The 20,607-nt window shown below is 34.7% G+C and overlaps 6 protein-coding genes across 15 annotated transcripts; 3 read left to right on the top strand and 3 right to left on the bottom strand.

Moving 5' to 3' along the window:
* Positions 1 to 618: 618 nt before the first annotated feature.
* Positions 619 to 5,581, bottom strand: hrg (poly(A) polymerase hiiragi). 4 transcript variants are annotated; one of them, XR_016366457.1, is made up of 15 exons: positions 5,374 to 5,581; positions 4,998 to 5,201; positions 4,674 to 4,932; positions 4,358 to 4,613; positions 4,083 to 4,294; positions 3,809 to 4,014; positions 3,575 to 3,742; positions 3,393 to 3,493; positions 2,842 to 2,911; positions 2,630 to 2,687; positions 2,425 to 2,535; positions 2,181 to 2,366; positions 1,440 to 1,544; positions 1,300 to 1,368; positions 869 to 1,211 (listed from the first exon to the last, which is right to left on the bottom strand). XR_016366457.1 is itself a non-coding variant. In XM_089837486.1 (14 exons), the coding sequence occupies exons 1-14, from the start codon at positions 5,379 to 5,381 to the stop codon at positions 674 to 676; spliced, it is 2,040 nt and encodes a 679-aa protein (XP_089693612.1). In that variant the 5' UTR covers positions 5,382 to 5,581; the 3' UTR covers positions 619 to 673. The 4 variants fall into 4 exon arrangements, 2 of the variants coding, with proteins under 2 accessions (XP_089693612.1, XP_089693613.1); XR_016366458.1 differs by having other exon boundaries at positions 1,304 to 1,368; XM_089837486.1 differs by lacking the exons at positions 869 to 1,211; positions 1,300 to 1,368 and adding an exon at positions 619 to 769.
* A 575-nt stretch (positions 5,582 to 6,156) lies between these two features.
* Positions 6,157 to 8,204, top strand: LOC149717286 (uncharacterized). 3 transcript variants are annotated; one of them, XM_089837501.1, is made up of 3 exons: positions 6,157 to 6,410; positions 6,490 to 6,607; positions 6,683 to 8,204. In XM_089837501.1, the coding sequence occupies exons 2-3, from the start codon at positions 6,497 to 6,499 to the stop codon at positions 7,991 to 7,993; spliced, it is 1,422 nt and encodes a 473-aa protein (XP_089693627.1). In that variant the 5' UTR covers positions 6,157 to 6,410; positions 6,490 to 6,496; the 3' UTR covers positions 7,994 to 8,204. The 3 variants fall into 3 exon arrangements, with proteins under 3 accessions (XP_089693627.1, XP_089693625.1, XP_089693626.1); XM_089837499.1 differs by having other exon boundaries at positions 6,490 to 8,204; XM_089837500.1 differs by having other exon boundaries at positions 6,157 to 6,607.
* Positions 7,978 to 11,661, bottom strand: LOC149717285 (uncharacterized). The gene is made up of 4 exons (XM_089837480.1): positions 10,843 to 11,661; positions 10,505 to 10,779; positions 10,283 to 10,440; positions 7,978 to 10,136 (listed from the first exon to the last, which is right to left on the bottom strand). Exons 1-4 carry the CDS (start codon positions 11,399 to 11,401, stop codon positions 8,216 to 8,218), a joined length of 2,913 nt encoding a protein of 970 aa, XP_089693606.1. The 5' UTR covers positions 11,402 to 11,661; the 3' UTR covers positions 7,978 to 8,215.
* Positions 11,662 to 11,730: 69 nt separating this feature from the next.
* Seipin (lipid droplet biogenesis associated protein seipin) lies at positions 11,731 to 14,843 on the top strand. Of its 5 annotated transcripts, none has more exons than XM_089837504.1 (10): positions 11,731 to 11,922; positions 12,003 to 12,207; positions 12,384 to 12,480; positions 12,556 to 12,631; positions 13,303 to 13,370; positions 13,438 to 13,572; positions 13,640 to 13,737; positions 13,808 to 13,998; positions 14,068 to 14,361; positions 14,530 to 14,843. In XM_089837504.1, coding segments are annotated over exons 1-10 (1,251 nt in total). In that variant the 5' UTR covers positions 11,731 to 11,921; the 3' UTR covers positions 14,616 to 14,843. The 5 variants fall into 5 exon arrangements, with proteins under 5 accessions (XP_089693630.1, XP_089693632.1, XP_089693631.1 ...); XM_089837505.1 differs by having other exon boundaries at positions 11,732 to 11,922; positions 12,408 to 12,480; XM_089837506.1 differs by having other exon boundaries at positions 11,731 to 12,207.
* A 132-nt stretch (positions 14,844 to 14,975) lies between these two features.
* Positions 14,976 to 18,891, top strand: Rpt2 (26S proteasome regulatory subunit Rpt2). The gene is made up of 8 exons (XM_089837502.1): positions 14,976 to 15,115; positions 15,288 to 15,356; positions 15,455 to 15,676; positions 15,743 to 15,928; positions 15,993 to 16,121; positions 16,961 to 17,146; positions 17,214 to 17,621; positions 18,669 to 18,891. Exons 1-8 carry the CDS (start codon positions 15,113 to 15,115, stop codon positions 18,801 to 18,803), a joined length of 1,338 nt encoding a protein of 445 aa, XP_089693628.1. The 5' UTR covers positions 14,976 to 15,112; the 3' UTR covers positions 18,804 to 18,891.
* Ccs (Copper chaperone for superoxide dismutase) lies at positions 18,883 to 20,549 on the bottom strand. The gene is made up of 6 exons (XM_089837630.1): positions 20,338 to 20,549; positions 20,066 to 20,267; positions 19,570 to 19,750; positions 19,432 to 19,492; positions 19,186 to 19,367; positions 18,883 to 19,112 (listed from the first exon to the last, which is right to left on the bottom strand). Exons 1-6 carry the CDS (start codon positions 20,506 to 20,508, stop codon positions 18,956 to 18,958), a joined length of 954 nt encoding a protein of 317 aa, XP_089693756.1. The 5' UTR covers positions 20,509 to 20,549; the 3' UTR covers positions 18,883 to 18,955.
* Between the last annotated feature and the right edge of the window lie 58 nt (positions 20,550 to 20,607).

The following is a 20,607-nucleotide window of genomic DNA, read 5'->3' as shown; positions in this document are numbered from 1 at the left end:
TTTCCCCCCCACCCATTACTAAAAAAAATTACAAAAACATTAGCAATGAACGTGTGGTTAAAGATTTTTTTTAAGTTATTTTTTTTTTTAGTTTTCCAGCTACCAATACCACCATATATTTTTTTCTTATTCTTTTGAGTTATAAAAAGTACATAATTAGACTGGTATTGTGTTGAAATGTGTTGTGGGACAATTATCGTTAAACACAAGGCACAAATTTTTAACCCATTAACTACATTTAGGTGGCGTGTGATAAATTATTGGTTTCTCAACGTAACGTCAATTAGTCCCGCCTGTTAACTAAATATTAGAACTTAAAGCATTTGAGGTTTAGGCCACCTAAATTTTAATAAAACTTACGAGCTAGCGGACTCACTGACCAGCTCGTGTTTTAATTAAAAAATAACCCGTAAAATAATGAATTAAATAATTATTAATTAATCCTAGAAAATTAAAAAAAAAAAAAAAAAAAAAAAAATAGGCCAATCACGAACTACCGTAAAGTTTGGTTTTGTTTCACCTATAAAAGGTTACTTTATTATTTCTCTAAACCCATTAGTTATATCATTTCATTTTTGAACCCTTAGAGCAGTTTCTCTGTTTTACGTTTCCCCCCCAAGTTTTAATTTCAATATATCAGATACGAACCGTCGTTAAATAATGAAGAAAGAAATTAAGTTTGGTTTTTTAAATCTCCGTTAATTGATATTCCCTCTTCTTCAATCAACGCCGGCGTTTCATTTTCGTGAAGATGGTTGTTTAGGTTTGACTAGAAAATAGATAAAAGAAAAGACGGTACCAAAACAAAAAACTTTGATTAAGGTATAAATTCGTTCGTTTAAACGTTAAGAAAAATTCACTACCAAGCTTTTTTGTATTTACAACAAATTATATTTACTTTTTTTTTTTTTTTACGCATCTAAATGAAAACTTTTAACTTGATAAAAAATAATTAAAAAACATAAATAATTTGCCGCTTAACTCCTACGACAAATTTAAAAATTATAGAAAAGCCTGGGGGGGGGGGGGGGAAAAAAAAGTCTTGAAAAAATAGCATATTTTTTTACGAACGTTTTTACGAAAAAATATAGGTTTTCCTTTTTTGTAACTTTTTTTTTTTTTTGGTACTAAGCTATAGAAGTCACGGTAGGTTTAAAGTCTCCTGGCAAAATATAGAGAGGAAATTTTGTCGTTAGCAAAGGCAAAAACTCCTGGAAAAATGGATAAAAGCATTAGAAAAAGTGTCGACTGTGAAACACCCGATAGAAAAAAAAAAAAAAAAAACAGTATCAACTGTACCTACCAACTCTTTCCCCGCGTGTTCAACAAAAAAGGCGCACCTACATTTTTTCTGGGCTTTTTTCAAGTCTTTTTTTTTTAAGGTAAATGATAAAAGAGAGCGTGTTTTTCTACCAACGTTTTGGAAAACCAAGACTTACATCATTCTTGTCATTAGTTATATTTGTAGCGAAATTTGGGTTTTTAGTAGCGTTTGTCGTTTCTGGTTGGGAATCTGCGGAAGGCGAACCTCCTTCCGCGCATAGCTAATGATTAAAACGAAATTCAGTTGACGTCTAAACCCAGGGTTCATACAACTTTTGGTAAACAAATTTCCCTGAGATTATCAGGCTTTTCCCCATATACTTCCCTTAGTTTTCCAGTAGTTTTCCAGGTTTTTTCCCGTATATGGAGTATCCCATGGATCAAATGTTATCGAAAGAGGGGGGGGGGGGGCAAATATGGCTATTGCATAATCAAAGGACATCCCCGTATCTCTAATATAACCAGAGTTACGAGCCTCCAAAATTTTGTGTAAAGTTAATCCTATTGAGGGTATGTTTACGGACATTTTGCTTAATTACTCGGCCCCTGTTTGTCGTAGCCCTAAGTCTTCAGTATGGTTGGATTGGGGGCAAATTGGACTGTAACATACTCAAAGGGCATCCCCGTATCTCTATTAGAACCAGAGTTATGAGCTTCCAAAATTTAGTGTAATGTTAATCCTATTGAGGGTATGTTTACGGACATTTTGCTTAATTACTCGGCCCCTGTTTGAGGCAAATTTCCCTGAATTTTATTAAAAATTATAAATTTCCCTGAGGTTTTCGTCAACTATTTATTTCCCTGATTTTTCCAGGTTTGTATGAACCCTGTAAACCATTTTAAAATGTTAAACAAACTTGAGAATCAGACGTAGCATCGGAATCCTCCCCTAAACACGTCATATTCTGATTATCCCCAGCTTCATTTGGAATAGGTCCGTCAATCGAAGGATGTTTTCTTTTTTTTCCATTACTTTCCTCCGATTCACTGAGACCTCGACGCCTTTTAAAATTGAGCTGGTTGTCTTGGGAATTTTCTCCATCCTTAAACGGAAGAGAGTATTAATTTTACGCGTCAAAACAATCTATCAAGAGTATTTACCATTGAAAGATTGACATTCCCACGATTACTAATCAGACTAGAATCTGATTTGCTTTGATGTAAAGTCTTTTTAACTTCTAAATTGGCCGGACTGCTAATAGGGGTGCTCAACTGTAAAACAAAAGACACCGTTTCAGCCGATTTTCTAACCTTCCCACATAATTGGATTAAAATTATCACGTGCGAGTGAAAGAAATTCCCTTACAGATTTTTTCTTAGATCTAATTATAATACTGGCCGGTAAATATTTTCCCAATTCTTTTCTGTTTCAAAGATGCAGTGTTTATTACGTATCAAAGTTTTATAATTTTTCATTGTGATTTACAAGTCATTTTATAATCATCGGTACAAAGTTTTTTTTTTAAATATATCAAAAAAAAAAGAAAAAAAAAAGATATGACGTGGTTGATTCTTTACCTTTTCACATGTTTAACTTCAATATCCATGCCAGGTTTATAAATATTCGAAGCCTGAGCCACTCGATTAACTAAAAATAATCATTATTAGTTAGCTAATCAATAAATAATATTAAGCATTGCGTATTATCAGAAGTATATAATACTTCTCTTCGAGAGAAGTGTACAAGCACAAAGCGGGGTGATTGTAACGTCACTCTTCCCAACATCGGAACACTTAGAGCAAGGTTACTAAACCGAATCACATACACGATAAATAGTTCCCTCATCATTACGTCTATTAGCGCTTAAATATTTAGCAAGACGCGCTTGTGCATTTTGTCCCACGTCAAGACAATCAAGGTTTGTAGGTTGATTGCTGGGGATTTAGTGCCAAACAACTATTGAATTCACCTTACGGTGCGATGCCCATTTGTAGTTTGATGAGCGGGAAAGGAAACTAAAAGGGGGAGCCTGGGAAGAATGACGTTACATAACTAAAGCATTAAGAGGATACATAGTGTCATCCTTCTTCTATTATCCCCTTCTGGTAACAGTAATTAATTATTATACCAGTTTCAATGAAAGCCTGCATGTCTTGAGTTAAATCCAAATTAACATTTTCCGTTTTGTGAAACTGGAGACCGATAAACCACATTGATGTGAATGTATTTCTAAAAAGTAAGAAAGGTTATTTAACTCGCAAACGTGTGTGTGTGTTTTGTTTTTTAAACATTATGCAATGAATTTTATACTCATCAGCGTCGACGGGTGTGAATGATTCAGGATTGACGTGAACTAAAGAAACGCAGGGTTGACGTTCCATACTCAAAATTAAAGTCCTGATTTTTGATTCCACTAAACCGTGCCATTCAAGGTGATGTTCTTTTGTACTGGCACTGGCCATAAGTACAATGTAATGCCTGTAAGGTTACGTGAAAGTTAAAAAATAGGTTTGGAATGATAATCTTTAACTCCTCTATATATACTTGTATTTTGCAAAAAAATTAGAAGGTTCGAATAGTTTCGACCAGTCACATTTCCCTAACATGATATCATCCAAAATGGCTAAGCCCTGTTTAAATTCTTCTTGCATGACGGCTTTTGTCGAAATGGAGACATTGAATGTGGAATTTTGTTGAGGATAAGCGGGGGTAATGATTGGCATTAAATGAAATCTATCAGATAAGTTAACCTGCAATTAAAGAATTATTAGGGCTCTAATTGAATGAATGAATGAATGTTGTTAACTATCAAACATACTCTGGGGTCCCAAACAAGAAAACCTAGTTTATTTTCTTCAGGTTGCTTTAACAAAACTGGTTTAGGCCATGGCCATTGAGATAAAACCAAAAAGAATTTTTGAACTAATGTAGCGGCAGCTGCATTTGGGTAAAGTTGGCAAGTTCTAGCCACTAACATAGCCCAAGAAACGCCTCCCAAATAACCCAAAACGTTGGAATAAACTCCGTGTCCTTTCAAATATTAAGGATTATTAGAATATTTATTTAAACTAAACTGAAGATATTAAAACTTACTCTTAGCCCATAACTTGATGGCCAATAATGCTAATCTAAATGTGTTTGTGTTTGGTACTAATCTAAGAATGTCATCAGTCACCCTGCAACCGTTTAGACTCCTAACACACTTTGGATCCAGATTTTTTAATAAATTAACGTCTCTTAGATCTTGGTCTTTTGGGATGGTTTTTAAAGCTAGCCTAGCAAATAACATATCCAATTCAATTCCATCAAATTTCATTTTGATGACAGGCACATAAGCGTCTTCCACAGCCTAGAAAAACAATATTTAAGAACAATACCATCACCAATAACACTCTAATGCAAATCTTACTCTCAATTCTTTGACTTCTTTCTGTTCTTTTAACAACTCCACGAAAGTGGAAAAGAAATCTGACCTTTCTACATGCCTCGGGGCCACGCAGAGTGTATCTATGTCAGCTCCTTTTGTATGTACACCCAAACGGTAAGAACCAAATGTGTAGATCTTTCCACCCATTGATTCAACCGCACTCGGAGGCATATTCTTGTTTAAACTAACATTTTTAATCCATTCAGTAACCAAATTGTTCATTTTGGCTAAGACATCCATTCTAAATAAGGCCAACAAGGGGGGTTTATATTTAGGTCAAATAAAAGGTAGAGTTTCTGCTTATACCTGTGAGCTAATTCAGTTTCTGATTCAAAGAGCCCAAATGAATTGAGAGACTCTTCTAGCTCTTTGGATCTTTGTATATCTATTGGTTTGGGCTCATTGGTATTTATGGGGCTGGTAACACCTAAAACTTTGGGTTGCGGGGACCCCTGTTTTTGGTCCGAAAGTTGAACTAATCCTCGACCCATTCCAGAGGCTAGAGATGAACTGTAAAACGTATTTGTTACACGATTCGCGATTAAGTATTAATAACCTTTAAAGGCTATTGACATTAATTTGATTAAATTGATGAACACGATATGTAATAAGCGGTAAGACATTTTGTCAACACAATCACATTTACGAACATAGCAAAGGCTTAAGAATAAACTTCACTTACTTGGCCATAACAAGAAAAAATATAAATCCGTGGGGAAAATCCAAAGACGTTTACTATACTTGGAATATAAAAACGTGCAAAATATCCTTAAAACGTTTCATATTTTTTAAAACTTCGCACTTTCTACGAAATTAACAACGAATACATATCTACGAACTTGAAGTCGCGACAAACAATAAAAAAGAACGCTTACTTGTAGGCTAAATTGCGTCACCAATATCCTTTCAAAATGGACCAATCAGTAACCTCGACTTTTTCCCCTCGTGTTAGTTAGTACCGAAGGCTACAGCAATAATGGCATCCCCTCTTATGCCGTTTTCCAGGGCCAGGTGCCAGGTCATTGGCTGCTAGGGTGCTAGTTTTTTGACACCATGGAGTAAAATTACCTAAAATGCACTTTATTTTAATTGTCTTTCATGGCATGTTAAACTCCAACTCCAGTAAATATACTTCATGCAAGAAGTTGCAAGAATCTCCCGGACATGACATAAACCAAAACATTTTATGCCGTTTTAAACAGTCTGGGAAATAGCGCACTTCCTCTGGTCCAAAACCAGTTTATTAATTGCTTGGACTAGTTTTTTAAATCAAGAAGTGGGGGTTACTGGTCCTCAGGATCAGTTTATTAATTGCAAATCTATAGGAGAACAAAGGCTGAGACCACTCCGGAGACCAGTTAATTATTTCGGGGTCTAGGGGGGTCACTGGTCCCAAGGACTAGTTTAAAAAATATCCTTATTTCCCAGACTGGTTTTAAATTAAGGTCTGGTTTTCGATTGGCTGCTAGCAGAAGAAAATAGTAGAAGAAGGTTACTCAGGCATACTCGCGAGGCGTCCATTTACGGATTTTTCGCGCCATTCACCTACCCAGGGGGAGTAGGGAAAGTCTCGATTTTATCGCGGATTAACACAAGAGTGACGTCACGCATTGTGCGCTACGCCGCTTCGCGTCAGCTGAGCACTGAAGCAGGGACTATGTCTCCATGTGTATTTTGTAGTCTGCTAGTACCTTAGGGGATCACTGGTTTAATTAGAATGTAAGTAGAGTTTTAATTATTTTATACTGTAGCCTGTAGAGTTCTTTTGATTTAAATTAAAGTGATTCTGAAATTCTAGGTGAAAAATGGACTTGTCAAATGTTTTAAAAGGCGATAGGGAAGAATTAAAAGTAGTAACATCGTATGTTAGCCGAAACGAAATTTGGCAAAGGCTTAAAGAGACAGGAGAAATACAAGTATTATTGGAAAACATGAAATCTAAGTTTTATATTTTAAAAGAATCTGAAAAACCTAACGATTTAAATAAAAAGGCTGGAGGTTATGGACATTTCTTGAACAAATGGCAAAATTGGATTAATAGTATTTCAGCTAGAACATTGGAAATTGGAGGTGATGAACCCAAAGATTCCGAAGATTTCAACTGTGTAAAAATATTAAAACCATACATAAATTCTAAAGCCGATGGTGTTATTGCTGACGTAGTTGTGATCTTGAATTACTTAGCGCATGCAATGTTAGATTGCCACAATGAAAACGAAATAATGATTATTAAAGCTCAAGCTGAAACTTCGGCATTTGTGCAATCGCGGCCACTTAAAGATTCTCTAAGAAATCAAGCTACAGATGAACAATATTCAGCGTATTGTCTAGGTGGTGGTGCATTAGGGGAAATGATTAACGTTAACAAGGGTCGAGCTCATAATGAGAACTTATCATTAAGGCAAAGAAATGAAGCACGTGTCCTCTTAGAAATTGGTCTGTCTCTCTGTGATGAAAAGAAGTCACCAGAAACAAATGTGGATAGTTTTGAATCAGAAACTGTTCCAGCAGCAACAACTAATAGGGATAGTGGAGGTTTACACCTCCCACATAAGAAGTTAATTATATACCTAAAGAGAATTATGGCTTTTGTCGGTGTTCATTACTTAAAGTGGGCTAAATCAGATGAAACCAATGTCATCAAAAAAACTATGGCCATTTTACTTCAAGATGAAGATCTGAAACAAATGTTTTATTCTGCATTGGCATTAATACCAAAGTTTACTAGTCAAGATTTTACGAAAGAAATAGTTGAAATGTTCCGATTAATCTATTTAAGAAAACTCGGACATGCCTTATTGAATGACTTCATTTTTGGAAAAAATGAAGCCAAAAATATCAATGATAAGTCCCGGGGTCAGGGTGGCCAGCTATTACGAGACAAGTTGTTTCAGTTCAGTGAAGGCAAAACTAACAGTGGCAACACTAAAAGCTGCAAGAACATATGGAAAGATGATGGTTCCAGTAGTCAAGTTTGTGTTCCAGCCAAAGATAATATCACTGAAACAAAGTCTGTTGTTAAAGCTACGGCCAGTGCCACTAATAACATTAAAAGCTCCAAGAAACGACGAAAAGCTGATAGCTCTGCTAGTCAAGTTCCAGAACCTGCCAAAAATGATCTCATTCAGAAAAAATGTATCAAAAATACAGCCAGTGCCACTGCTAAAATTAAGAAACGATCGAAAGATAACGGTTGTACTAGTCAAGTTTCTGTACCTGCTAAAGTTGATCTCAGTCAAGTACAAACTTCTTCTCGAGGGAGAGTGATAAAAAACAGTTTCAAAAATGATTTCATGTACTAAGTTTATTATAAGTACCAGAACAAGTAGAAGTATTTCATGTTCAAGTTTGTTTGTATAGTTATTAACATATCTAAGGTTTACTATTTTAAAATGTCTTCAACTATGGTCAAAAGAAAATATATTCTGCTATTATACTGTGATAAAATAAGTGCCAAATATCTCAAATAGTTCCTAGCTCGTACAAATGATTAATAAAAATAACTATTTGCTTTATATGTCCTTTTAATCCAAAATAGAGGGTATATTAATATTGGTTCCCCGATAAAATCTTTCGCCAGTCTTTACCTCTGTTTTCATTTCAGAATTTATTAGGAATGATCTCCTTGATGCTTTAAAGTTGGAACCTGTTAATTTTCCCGCTGTTATGAAACGCAACTGGCTAAACATTGTTTCTACCACACTTCCATTTACTTTAACTGGGTAAATATAAGAGTCCGGATACCTTTCATGGTAATCCTTTACAAACCCTATAAATCCATATACCGATATTCTTAGCAAGTCCCACGTTTGCCAGGCTAAGAAAGTTTTGCCTTCAAGACTGAGTTCGATGGTTTCCTTAGCCCAATCTTCAAAATAAGCTAAACCTTTCAACATATTTTGAATTGGTTCACTTTCTACACAATATGTTTTCTTATGCGATAGAAGACCTTTTTCAAATATTAGATGGCAAGCAAACAGAAAATCGTAACAAGCCAAAACCTCTTTGCTATCCTTTGGTGGATCACCCGAGGTTGGATGTGTATAATTATAGAGCTCACTGAGGAATGGTAATTGTTGTAATATTTTCGCGGGGGTTACGTTTAATTTGGTCCAAGAGTCTCTGATGATATACGAATGCCGTAGTCCCTTTACTTGGGTCAACTCCTTACTGTCTCTCCTTTGTATCTCTCTAGCTTCCACTTCTTCAATTTGCTTCCACCCAAATGAGCAGCCATTTCTCTCAAAGGCCCTAGTTCCACCTTCTTTGGAGTGGCTCAAAGCATTTACCATATTTTTTAGTTGGTGACTAGGGCATATAACGTAATAAATCCACCTGTCAGGTAATAAAGAGTTCTGTACTCTTGGTGATATTTCAAAGTCATAGGTTCCATCTTGCTGTTGGGTAAATGCATATCGCCCCGAAACACCGTGACTATTTTTAATCATAGTAAGGTTGGAGCTTGCTCCATCACATACTATAGCTGACACTATGAATCCAACTGATTGAAATGAAAACGTGACCCTTTGGGTTATTGCGGTTAATAATTCATGAGCGAATGGTACGTTGCTTGGGTAATAAGGACCTACAACATCAAATAATTCTCCTGCGCATCTCCAAATGTACTGTAGAACGTATTCAGCTTTAAGACAATTATTGACTGATTTGGTCTTATAAAAATTATGCAAAGAAGGTACTTCTTCTGGGTTCATCGCTAAACCAATAAATTCATTGCTATTACCATTCCAAACCATTTTCCCAATGACTTTTACTTCATCCATAACCAAAATTCCATCCTGTGGTGGTGGTTTTTCTAGGGAGCTAAATGTTGCTTTGAATCTGGCACTCTCTTTCTTTAAATGTTCAATGTCTATACCAGGGCCACACTTTATTTTGTGCAATTTCTTTTTAACAGTTTCTACACTTGGTAGGTTAAAAATCTTTAAACCTTGCAAGGTTCTATATGATGCTGGCGATCTTGAATAAAGGCTAAGTGCCAGACGAAATGTTAGAGGACTAAACCTATTCCCAGTGCTAGTTCCTGGGTTTTTAGCTTGATCATTTATGAAGTCTGTTAATTTAGAATTTTTGCTATCTGTTTCCCAACTTGTCCGAAAAGCTTGAGCAAGCAAGGGGTTGCGTCGTTTTACTTCTAAAATAATCTTGTCTACTCTTCCTTTGTGGTTTTCATTCATCTCTTTCAACACTTGGGACATTTCGTGACTTTGCTCAGGGTTAAGCGTGACGCAGTTTTCTTTAAGTTGTTTTTCCATCCTGGCTATTCTTGTCTTTTGGCGATATCTATCGTTACGAATGTTTTTTATTCTGATACGCCTACTTTTCGGAGTTAGACTTTCGATTGGAAATTTTGAGCTTATATGACGTCGTCTTAATTTTGTTCTAGGTGTTGTTGCTTTCATATCCTTTTCTCTTCGTTTGAGATACCTTAAAAATATAAAAATGAGCCTTTGCGTTTATACTTATGTAAAAACATGTTGAAACTAGCTTCGTTTAAATCATACAAAACATCTATTTTCTTCTGTTTTTCACAATTTATTCTGCTATTAGTTATTAAATAGGAAATAACGTACCTGTCTAAAGACGCACACTTGGGACAAATTAACTTTTGTTCTCCTTTGGGTGACGACGCTTTTGGTGGTCTAAATATGATCGGACAATGCCTTGATTGACGTCTTTCACAGGGATGATGTATTACATCCAATGACGTAGCTTTAGCAAATTCGAATTCCTGTAACAGTAAAAATATATTTAGTAATCATTAACAAACTAGCAGCTATATATTGTAAACTTACAGTTTTAATACCCGAGCAAAAAACATTATTTGGATTTAGATAATTTAGCGCTCTAAAAACCACACTATTATCAATTTTACAGGTTTCGATATCGAAAAATGTTTCGCGTACAGCAGGTTTAAAAGTTAGAAGAACGGACACTATTCCATCTGAGGAAAATTGGACTTTGACAGGAACCTCGTACAGACCTCCCAGGTCTTGAAACATATCACTACGAGAAACAGTGAGGCAAGAAGAGGATGCAGTAGAGTTATGTTGATAGTGGTATTCCAAATCTATAAACAATTATTTGTAACTATAGCAGTCATACAAATAATATAACTAGTTTCATATCTTACCGAGTCTATTCTCAACGCACAATAAATGGTTCACTTGCCGTAAAGCTTCGCTATTACAAACATCATTCGCAGTCTTGAGAACTTTAGCTTCATATTCTGGTAGAGACTTAAAATCTGCACACCGTTTTAGTGCGCCTATTTGGCCAATGATATGAGTTTTACCCTGAATACTCTCAAAAGTTTCCGTTCCTACTGATATTATCGATTTTGGTAGATAACCCAAATCTACACACTGTTTTTGTTCACCAATTTCGCCTATGACTACATTTTTACGGTTAGTTTCCTTTCCTAATGGAATCGCCGATTTATTTAATCTATCACAAACATTATTGCTAAAATTATCTTGTGAACTTGATTGTCTTTGTGATAGATGAGAAAGCAGAGAAACGTCAGCGTTAACACTTGTACCAAGGCCTAAGTAAATATCCTCTGTTGTAGTCGATTTATTTTTAAATTCTGGCTTGACTTGAATAGATTTAACTTTTCCATTGAATACTGCTTGAGTCTTCTTATCGGTGGTTTCTTTCAATGTGGAATAACACTGTGTAGACGCGTTCATTTTCTTATTCAATCGCAACCCTAACCCAAACAATGAAACAACTACACAACATGACAACTAGCAGCCGAAATTTGTAATTTCTGTACTAGACACACAGGGGCGCTTATGACCAAAATCATCCTAACCCAAGAACTACTTGTGCCTTCTTCCTATTGGTTAGATTTAAATTTTAGGGGTGGTGGGTGAATATTTCAGGGTTATGGGACGACTTGCACTGCTCAAAGGTAGAGAGACCTTCTTCTACTATTTTCTTCTGCTGCTAGCAATCTTTTACAATGGAGAAATATTGAATAGATTACTAAAAAAGCTTGTATTTTCACTCCAATAAAATTACTCCATGGGAAATGTGAATTAATTTCGTCTGCTTGTGTTTGCTAAAACGATGTTTTGTCAGAAATTAACTTAATTGTTCCAATATTAGGTTGGGAAAATGATTTAAAATTACAATTTAGCTCGCCTAGAGTTTAGAAAAGTTTGTTATCACTATTGTTTCTACTTATACAATCAATATTTTGTAAAAAGTTGGTAAATTAGGATAGTGATGATTTTAGCCAAGGCTTAGAGTTTAATTCTTAATAATTATCTATATTATTATTATTAGTGTTTTTTCTGAGGCTATTAAGATTGCCATTTAGCAAATTCATCATGAAATATTTCCTCGGATTAAAAGCTACCTTTAATAACTTGGTTTTCGTCGGCTTTACTCTGGTGGTGCTTGTGTGGCTATCAGTTTTCTTATATGGCTCATTTTATTATCTATACATTCCTGCTGTGGCCCATTCAAGACCAGTTTACTTTCAGTTTAAGTGAGTTTCTTTTATTTTAAATATTTAATCCGCTTTTTAGTGTCACTGTTACATTATTGGTATGCATGTCAAAGTCTGGGTGTTATGAATTGGTTTCAGTCAATGTTTGAATCCTCTTATTAATCATAATTTGATAGGCATATTTGCATGCATTAACACACTCTTTGTCATAGCAGAGACTTGCTTCATTCTTTTACTAGTACTTCTTGTCAGTCTGGGATATGTAGTTTCCCCACAGCCAATGTCACATTAGTAAATCCAGGCTATGATCAGGTATGACTGACTGTCAAAAGGCCAATACCTTAATTTTTTTTAATCCTCTTAATTGAAGTTAATTCTATAATTAAGCTATTAATGCGAGGACAACCCTACAAAATTGTACTTGACATTGAAATGCCAGAATCTGATGTCAATAGAAGACTTGGTTAGATTATTTATTCTACCAAGAACCCATATAAAACCTGAGAACATAACAATGACCACCTTAGGCTTCTATGAGCTTTTATTTTTCACTGTTATAATGCGCAGGCGCGGCGGGACAAATCAACAAGTTGCGCAAGCCAAACTTTCTATAAAGGCCTATTGAGTCATTATATGCTTGCCAATATGGTGGCAACATGGATTAACTAACGCTAGGGATAGTTCGTTCCCCCAAAAAGATAACGCATGCATGTTCCAAAGGCCCCCTAGCAGCAGCTACTATCCCTAACAGGAAGTTATAAGAAAATTGGACCATATATCACGTGGTCTATGACGTCAAAATTGAAATACTGCCTAAATTGGGCAAAAACGATTTATTTTGCCGAGAGATGGCGCTATATCTACATCCGTTTTGGTCCAATAAATTGGGGGAATGAAGAGGGGAATCAAGGAATAATTCGGAACATGTAGTTGGCGATAGAATTACATGGGAAACCCAGTTAGTGAACAATCCCTAGCATTAGTTAATCCATGGTGGCAACACGCGAAAGAAAGTAGGGGGGGGGGGAAGTCTGAGATTATACCTTTGAATGTTCTCAGTTTTTATATGAATTCTTTATTCTACATTTTAGTTATTTACCAATATGTTAGCTTACTTTTGATAACTTATTGTAGGAATGTTTATGGTTAAACTTTCAATGTATGACAAAAATGGAGAGATTCTTCAGTCAGCATTTCGTTCTGTAAGAACGTGTAGAAGGCGTAACTCGATGTTACTTATGACAAATTGGTTATTTAATTACTTTTTAGGGTCTACTCCAGTACAAATCGCCTCTTTTAAGATACTTGCACACATTTTTCTTTGCCCCTTTCCTTCTGGCTGGAACAGTGTCAGAAAAACAATTAATTTCAGTCCCTCTTTTTGAAAACTATGAAGAAGACCCTGTCAGTATTTCATTTCTATCCTTCTTAAAATAAATCTCTTTATATTCTACTTCATTTTCTATTGAAGTATAAGCCAGCCTATGGAACAATAATAGAGATTCACAGTAGAGTTTTAGAGATTTATTCAGCAACCCTTCGAATTCACGCTCATTTTAGTGGTCTTAGGTTTGTAAATTTTGTAAAGTTCTTCTCATAGACTTGAAGAACAAGTGATAAAACAAAGTTTTCTAATTAGATACTTAATGTACTACTGGCCTGGATTGGCAGCAACTATCGGGGTTATAACCTTCTTTTATTTCTTGTTAATGATGGCTCTCTTTTCTTGGTATCGATTCCTTAATTGGCGAGGCCAATCTGACCTAAATAATGAATTAATTGTGGAGAGACCTACCATAATTCAAACACCAATTCCTCTCCAACAATCGAGTAAAATTAATTTGAAATATATTTAAGAACACCTCTTAAGATTGAAGAAAATTGTTTCTGAATATTTAGCTCTTCAAGTTGGTAACATATCTCCGCTAAAAAGCAAATCAAAGCAAGCTTTTGACCTGCTCTCTAAAATCTCCTTGTCCCCGGAGAAAAAAGCCAAAGAATTGTCTCCCAAACATTCTGTAGAAATTACACCATCAAAATCAAGTCTCATGAAAGGTATTGGTGGTCACTCTAGAGTTTTGGAGGTAGATATCACTCAAGGAGCACCCGTTATGGGCACAATTGAAGAAGAAGGTACAAGTTTCATAGATATTACTCAAAGAGTACCCGCAATGAGCACAATTGAAGAAGAAGGTATACTTTTAAGAGATATTGCTCAATAGTGCAATAGAAACTTGGCAATTCCTAGCTGCCACCCATGGTATGGAAGATATGGCAACAGGGTTGGAGCTTAGCCCAAATTGCCCAGTCCCTATTGAAGAAAATTTAAACTTCCTACTGAATAAGGCTTATATCATTTAGATTCGTGTGATGTCACCCCCATGAGTGATGATGAAAAAAAAATTGCTTTTGGGGGTAAGGACAACGATTTAAGGCGACGCAAATAAGTTAAGTTAAAATAGGCCATAATAGCTATTACCCAGTTAAGTAATGTGATACTCTTTTTGATTTTCCAACGCCTACAATTCCCATTAATAGCGCACGCAATCATTTCCATATATATGAAATTTATTTTTTAATTACTACTATACATAAAAACCAAATATTACTACATTGTAGAAAAGCTCAATCAGTATTTAATTATTAAAGACATTAAAATACAATATTTATATTAACTCTAGTTGTTATTGATTGATTTATTTGTTAAGCCTTGGCTTTGCAACGAGGCCGTTACATAATCAAATTTTCGCACCAGGACAACTAGCGCCGCGCTATTTTTCCAACGACCAATCAGAGAGTCCATTTTATTTCCATTCTTCCATGTCAGTTTTCGTTTTTTGGATTGTCATTGTAGTCATCTTAATCGTAAGGTCCAGTTGCGTTGTTCGGTTAATCTGATAATAAACAATTTAATCGGGCTAATTAACAAGAGAAAAGGAATTTAATGGTATGTTTTAACTTGAAAAATTAGTATTAAACGTTTTCTTATGTATCAAAACTAAATGTTTTCGTTAAGCCTTTGCCATTTAAATTTTGAGTGCTGAGTCATTGATGTTCAAATTGAGCGATAATTTCTAAATATTTGTTTATTTATATCATAAATACGCTTTATTTTGTAGGGAAACAATAATTCCGGAGTTGGAGGGTCAGGAGGAGGTGGATCAGGTGGAGACAAGAAAGATGACAAGGTGATTACTGCATGATAATTAACCTCCTAGGCTATAACTATGTTACTTCTTTACCTTTCCTAGGCTAATTATATTAATTAACAACCTAATTTCTGTAGGATAAGAAAAGAAAATACGAACCCCCGATTCCAACAAGGGTGGGCAAAAAGAAGAGACGTCAGAAGGGACCTGAAGCTGCCAGTAAGCTTCCGTTAGTAACTCCCCATACAAGATGCCGTTTGAAGTTGCTTAAACTAGAAAGAATCAAGGATTATTTATTGATGGAGGAAGAGTTTTTGCGCAACCAAGAAAGGTTGAAGCCTCAGGAAGAAAAACACGAGGTATAATTATAGTGAACAACATAGTTCATAAATGTTTAAACCATTGTTTAAATTAAAATCTTGTAGGAAGAGAGGTCAAAGGTTGATGATCTTAGGGGAACACCTATGTCAGTGGGAACCCTTGAAGAAATCATTGATGATAACTACGCTATTGTGTCAACTTCTGTTGGAAGTGAACATTACGTTAGCATCTTATCATTTGTGGATAAAGATCAACTTGAACCTGGATGTTCCGTTCTTTTGAACCATAAAGTACTATTACAAAGGAATAAAGTATAATTTTATCAGAGATACTTATCATCTATCTATTATATAGGCCCATGCTGTTGTTGGTGTATTATCCGATGATACTGATCCCATGGTAACTGTCATGAAACTTGAAAAAGCCCCTCAAGAAACTTACGCTGATATTGGAGGTTTAGATCAGCAAATTCAAGAAATTAAAGTATGATTTACAGGGTTCATACAAACCTGGAAAACCTGGAAAAATCAGGGAAATAAATAGATGACAAAAACTTCAGGGAAAATTCGAATTTTTAGTAAAATTCAGGGAAATCAGGGAAAGTTGCGTCAAACAGGGGCTGAGTAATTAAGCAAAATGTTCGTGAACATACCCTCCATAGGATTAACATTACACTATACTTTGGAGGCTCATAACTCTGGTTATATTAGAGATACGGGGGTGTCCTTTGAGTATGTTATAGTCCAATTTGTCCCCCATCCAACCATACTAAAAACATAGGGCTACGTCAAACAGGGTCCGAGTAATTAAGCAAAATGTTCATAAACATATCCTCCATAGGATTAACATTACACTATACTTTGGAGGCTCATAACTCTGGTTATATTAGAGATACGGGGGTGTCCTTTGAGTATGTTATAGTCCAATTTGTCCCCCATCCAACCATACTAAAAACATAGGGCTACGTCAAACAGGGTCCGAGTAATTAAGCAAAATGTTCATAAACATACCCTCCATAGGATTAACATTACACTATACTTTGGAGGCTCATAACTCTGGTTATATTAGAGATACGGGGATGTCCTTTGAGTATGTTATAGTCCTATTTGCCCCCCCCCCCTCCTTCGTTAACATTTGCACCATAGGATACTCCATATACGGGAAAAACCTGGAAAATTCAGGGAAGTATATGGGGAAAAACCTGGAAATCTCAGGGAAATTTGTTAATTCCAAAAGTTGTATGAACCCTGGATTTAAAATTTAATTTAGCCATTTATCTCAATGGTTAAAGGCGATTGAAACACTGTAAATCTATTTTTTAGGAATCAGTAGAGTTACCTTTAACTCATCCGGAATATTATGAAGAAATGGGAATCAAACCTCCAAAGGGAGTTATCCTTTACGGACCACCCGGTACTGGTAAAACATTACTAGCTAAAGCAGTGGCCAATCAAACTTCAGCCACCTTTTTAAGAGTTGTCGGGTCAGAACTTATCCAAAAATACTTAGTGAGTATAGCGGATAGTTTTTGGAGTGTTAAAATTAGTATTAAACTAATAAACCTTGTTTAAATAGGGTGATGGACCAAAACTAGTTCGTGAACTCTTCCGTGTAGCGGAAGAACACGCCCCATCTATAGTTTTTATAGATGAAATTGATGCTGTGGGAACTAAAAGATATGACTCAAATTCTGGGGGAGAAAGAGAGATTCAACGTACCATGTTGGAATTATTGAATCAGTTGGATGGATTTGACTCTAGAGGAGATGTCAAGGTTGTCATGGCTACAAACAGAATTGAAACTTTGGACCCTGCTTTGATCCGACCCGGTCGAATTGACAGGAAGATAGAATTTCCTCTTCCTGATGAGAAGACCAAGAGGAGAATTTTTCAAATTCATACTGCTAGAATGACATTAGCCGAGGATGTTAATATTGATGATTTGGTTATGGCTAAAGATGATCTTTCTGGAGCTGATATTAAGGTCAATAAGATTAAGAACTCAATATATTATTAATTAATGAAAAGATAATAATTAGTAATTATTAATAACTAGTTAATTAATGAATAGATAGTGATTAGTAATTAATAACTAGTTAATTAATGAATAGATACTAATTAGTAATTAATAACTAGTTAATTAATGAATAGATACTAATTAGTAATTAATAACTAGTTAATTAATGAATAGATACTAATTAGTAATTAATAACTAGTTAATTAATGAATAGATAGTAATTAGTAAATAATATCTAGTTAATTAATGAATAGATAGTAATTAATAACTAGTTAATTAATGAATAGATAGTAATTAATAACTAGTTAATTAATGAATAGATAGTAATTAGTAATTAATATCTAGTTAATTAATGAATAGATAATAATTAGTAATTATTAATAACTAGTTAATTAATGAATAGATAGTGATTAGTAATTAATAACTAGTTAATTAATGAATAGATACTAATTAGTAATTAATAACTAGTTAATTAATGAATAGATACTAATTAGTAATTAATAACTAGTTAATTAATGAATAGATAGTAATTAGTAAATAATATCTAGTTAATTAATGAATTGATAGTAATTAATAACTAGTTAATTAATGAATAGATAGTAATTAATAACTAGTTAATTAATGAATAGATAGTAATTAGTAATTAATAACTAGTTAATTAATGAATAGATAGTAATTAGTAATTAATATCTAGTTAATTAATGAATAGATAGTGATTAGTAATTAATATCTAGTTAATTAATGAATAGATAGTGATTAGTAATTAATATCTAGTTAATTAATGAATAGATAGTAATTAGTAAATAATATCTAGTTAATTAATGAATAGATAGTGATTAGTAATTAATAACTAGTTAATTAATGAATAGATAGTGATTAGTAATTAATAACTAGTTAATTAATGAATAGATAGTGATTAGTAATTAATAACTAGTTAATTAATGAATAGGTAGTAATTAATAACTAGTTAATGAGTAGAATTTAGTTTTTCACATTAATTATTGTTTCTTTTAGGCTATTTGCACTGAAGCTGGATTAATGGCATTAAGAGAAAGGAGAATGAAAGTAACTAATGAGGATTTCCGTAAATCAAAGGAGAATGTTTTATACCGCAAAAAAGAAGGTTCTCCTGAAGGTTTATATTTATAGGCAATTGTCAAAACAGTTTTTTGGGGAATTTTTCTTCATCCCATACACTACCTTATAATAAATTAACGAGACTTGGTAATTAACAATATTAATTGTAATTTTATTTATTCAACAAATAAGAAATAGGATCATCTTCAGTTGTTAATTAATTATTAAACTTCAGTGGATTTTGTTGTTTTTGCCTTCCCCCGACTTTCACCAGCAACTGGATTATCTCTTTCATCCCAAACACTAATTCCATCACAAGCGCAGATTCTTTTTGGATTTTGAAACAGTCCAGCTGATCTTGCAATAATAGCACAGGCAATACTGAAAGATATGAGTTATTCGTGTCAACCGATGATGGAAGGTGGTTTTCCTTAATATAATAATAGTATAATACCTTTCTCCCGAGTTTCCATTCATTTTAGAAGCATCATTCAGTCCTTTACCATAGTCATCTTTATTGGAAGATACAGAAAGACTTCTTCCAATTATATCCCAAACTTTAACAGAGTCATTTAAGAAACGGAATGTGGCTCTGCCTTCATTGTTGGCTGTAATATTTCCTAAATCACCCGTGTGCTAAGGAAGAGTCAATACTTGTTAGGATTTAACGTCAAATGTTATTTAGGGTTATAAAAATTACCCTTATTTTATCATTTGGTCCACCATGTACCATAGAATTTGGGTTGTAATGATTTCCCAATCTTTTAAAACGTAAAAAGTTGGTAAATTTAAAGTTTAAAGGTGGCGTAGGAAGTTCTTCAAAAGTTAAAAAACCTACCCACCACACCCTTTAGATAAGTCACCAAATTCGTGGATATGTAAACCATGATCCCCTGGTGGTAATCCATCAATTGTACCATCTATTAGGCAATTATTTTCATCTCCTTGGACAAATCTGACAACTCCCATCACACCTTTACCAACTATTTCAGCTACGGCATTTCCCAAACTTCTTGACTCTGAGTGGGTGGGGAGTTAATTAGAGGGTTTAAAAGAGTTACGGGGTTTTATAGAGTAATGGCAGCCCTCTGCCTTCGACTGTATTAAGCTCTATAGAGAAATAACATGGGGTGCCATTAGTCTAGGGTTTTATAGAGTAATGGCAGTCCTCTGCCTTCGACTGTATTAATCTCTATGGGGAAATAACATGGGGTGCCATTAGTCTAGGGTTTTATAGAGTAATGACAGCCCTCTGCCTTCGACTGTATTAATCTCTATGGGGAAATAACATGGGGTGCCATTAGTCTATTGGGGAAAGCCATAGACCAACCAACCCGAAGTTCCAAATCCTTTTAATACAGCTCTACGACCAGTACTTTCAATTGCCCCAAGAATTTCAGATACTGATAGTTGGGAATTAACGTATACTTTTTGATCAGGCACATTAATTTCAACTTCTTTAACGCCGACTTTTGATAGGGAGGTTCGAATGGCTGTAGCACAGGATTCACAAGTCATTTGAACGTCAAATTCAAGCTGTAATGATATATTTTACTGATTTGACGCGCCTTTTACCTTGTGAAAGGTGTAATTTTTGCTTATTTACCTTAGAGGTTAATGTTTTATTATTTTCAGTAGCCATAACATTGATAAATGATTTAATTAAGTAAATTTTAACTTGCGGCTTCAACCCGATTACGCAATGGATTACTACGGTGCGTTCGAGTTTGTAAACAGTTTCGCGATTGTAGGGTTTACTTAGGGTTTCTTTCAACATCTAGTTGGTTCATCCGGTTTGCACTGAACGAACTCAAAAGCCCGCGTTTTCTCTAAAATATTGCAAAAGTTTGAAGTTCGATCCCAAATCGGTCGTCCA

Source organism: Phalangium opilio, unplaced genomic scaffold, assembly GCF_054372755.1.
Source record: "Phalangium opilio isolate 3A_F unplaced genomic scaffold, DU_Popi_V2 ptg000003l_1, whole genome shotgun sequence".
Taxonomy (NCBI): Eukaryota; Metazoa; Arthropoda; class Arachnida; order Opiliones; family Phalangiidae; genus Phalangium; species Phalangium opilio.
The sequence above is the reverse complement of the archived record's forward strand: the minus strand, read 5'-3'. Positions and strand labels throughout refer to the sequence as shown.

Coding starts and splice junctions, on each gene's coding strand:
- hrg (XM_089837486.1), bottom strand. Junction 4,614..4,673: donor AAGAAGTCAAAGAATTGAGA/GTAAGATTTGCA, acceptor TTGTTTTTCTAG/GCTGTGGAAGACGCTTATGT. Junction 4,015..4,082: donor TTCTTGTTTGGGACCCCAGA/GTATGTTTGATA, acceptor CTTTAATTGCAG/GTTAACTTATCTGATAGATT.
- LOC149717286 (XM_089837499.1), top strand. CDS start 6,497: ATGGACTTGTCAAATGTTTTAAAAGGCGATAGGGAAGAATTAAAAGTA.
- LOC149717285 (XM_089837480.1), bottom strand. CDS start 11,401: ATGAACGCGTCTACACAGTGTTATTCCACATTGAAAGAAACCACCGAT. Junction 10,780..10,842: donor GTGCGTTGAGAATAGACTCG/GTAAGATATGAA, acceptor AATTGTTTATAG/ATTTGGAATACCACTATCAA. Junction 10,441..10,504: donor TTTGCTCGGGTATTAAAACT/GTAAGTTTACAA, acceptor TTACTGTTACAG/GAATTCGAATTTGCTAAAGC.
- Seipin (XM_089837504.1), top strand. Junction 13,371..13,437: donor TTCAGTCAGCATTTCGTTCT/GTAAGAACGTGT, acceptor ATTACTTTTTAG/GGTCTACTCCAGTACAAATC. Junction 14,362..14,529: donor GAGCACAATTGAAGAAGAAG/GTATACTTTTAA, acceptor TATATCATTTAG/ATTCGTGTGATGTCACCCCC.
- Rpt2 (XM_089837502.1), top strand. Junction 16,122..16,960: donor AGCAAATTCAAGAAATTAAA/GTATGATTTACA, acceptor TCTATTTTTTAG/GAATCAGTAGAGTTACCTTT. Junction 17,622..18,668: donor TTTCTGGAGCTGATATTAAG/GTCAATAAGATT, acceptor TGTTTCTTTTAG/GCTATTTGCACTGAAGCTGG.
- Ccs (XM_089837630.1), bottom strand. CDS start 20,508: ATGTTGAAAGAAACCCTAAGTAAACCCTACAATCGCGAAACTGTTTAC. Junction 19,493..19,569: donor TTATCTAAAGGGTGTGGTGG/GTAGGTTTTTTA, acceptor ACGTTTTAAAAG/ATTGGGAAATCATTACAACC. Junction 19,113..19,185: donor AATGGAAACTCGGGAGAAAG/GTATTATACTAT, acceptor CATATCTTTCAG/TATTGCCTGTGCTATTATTG.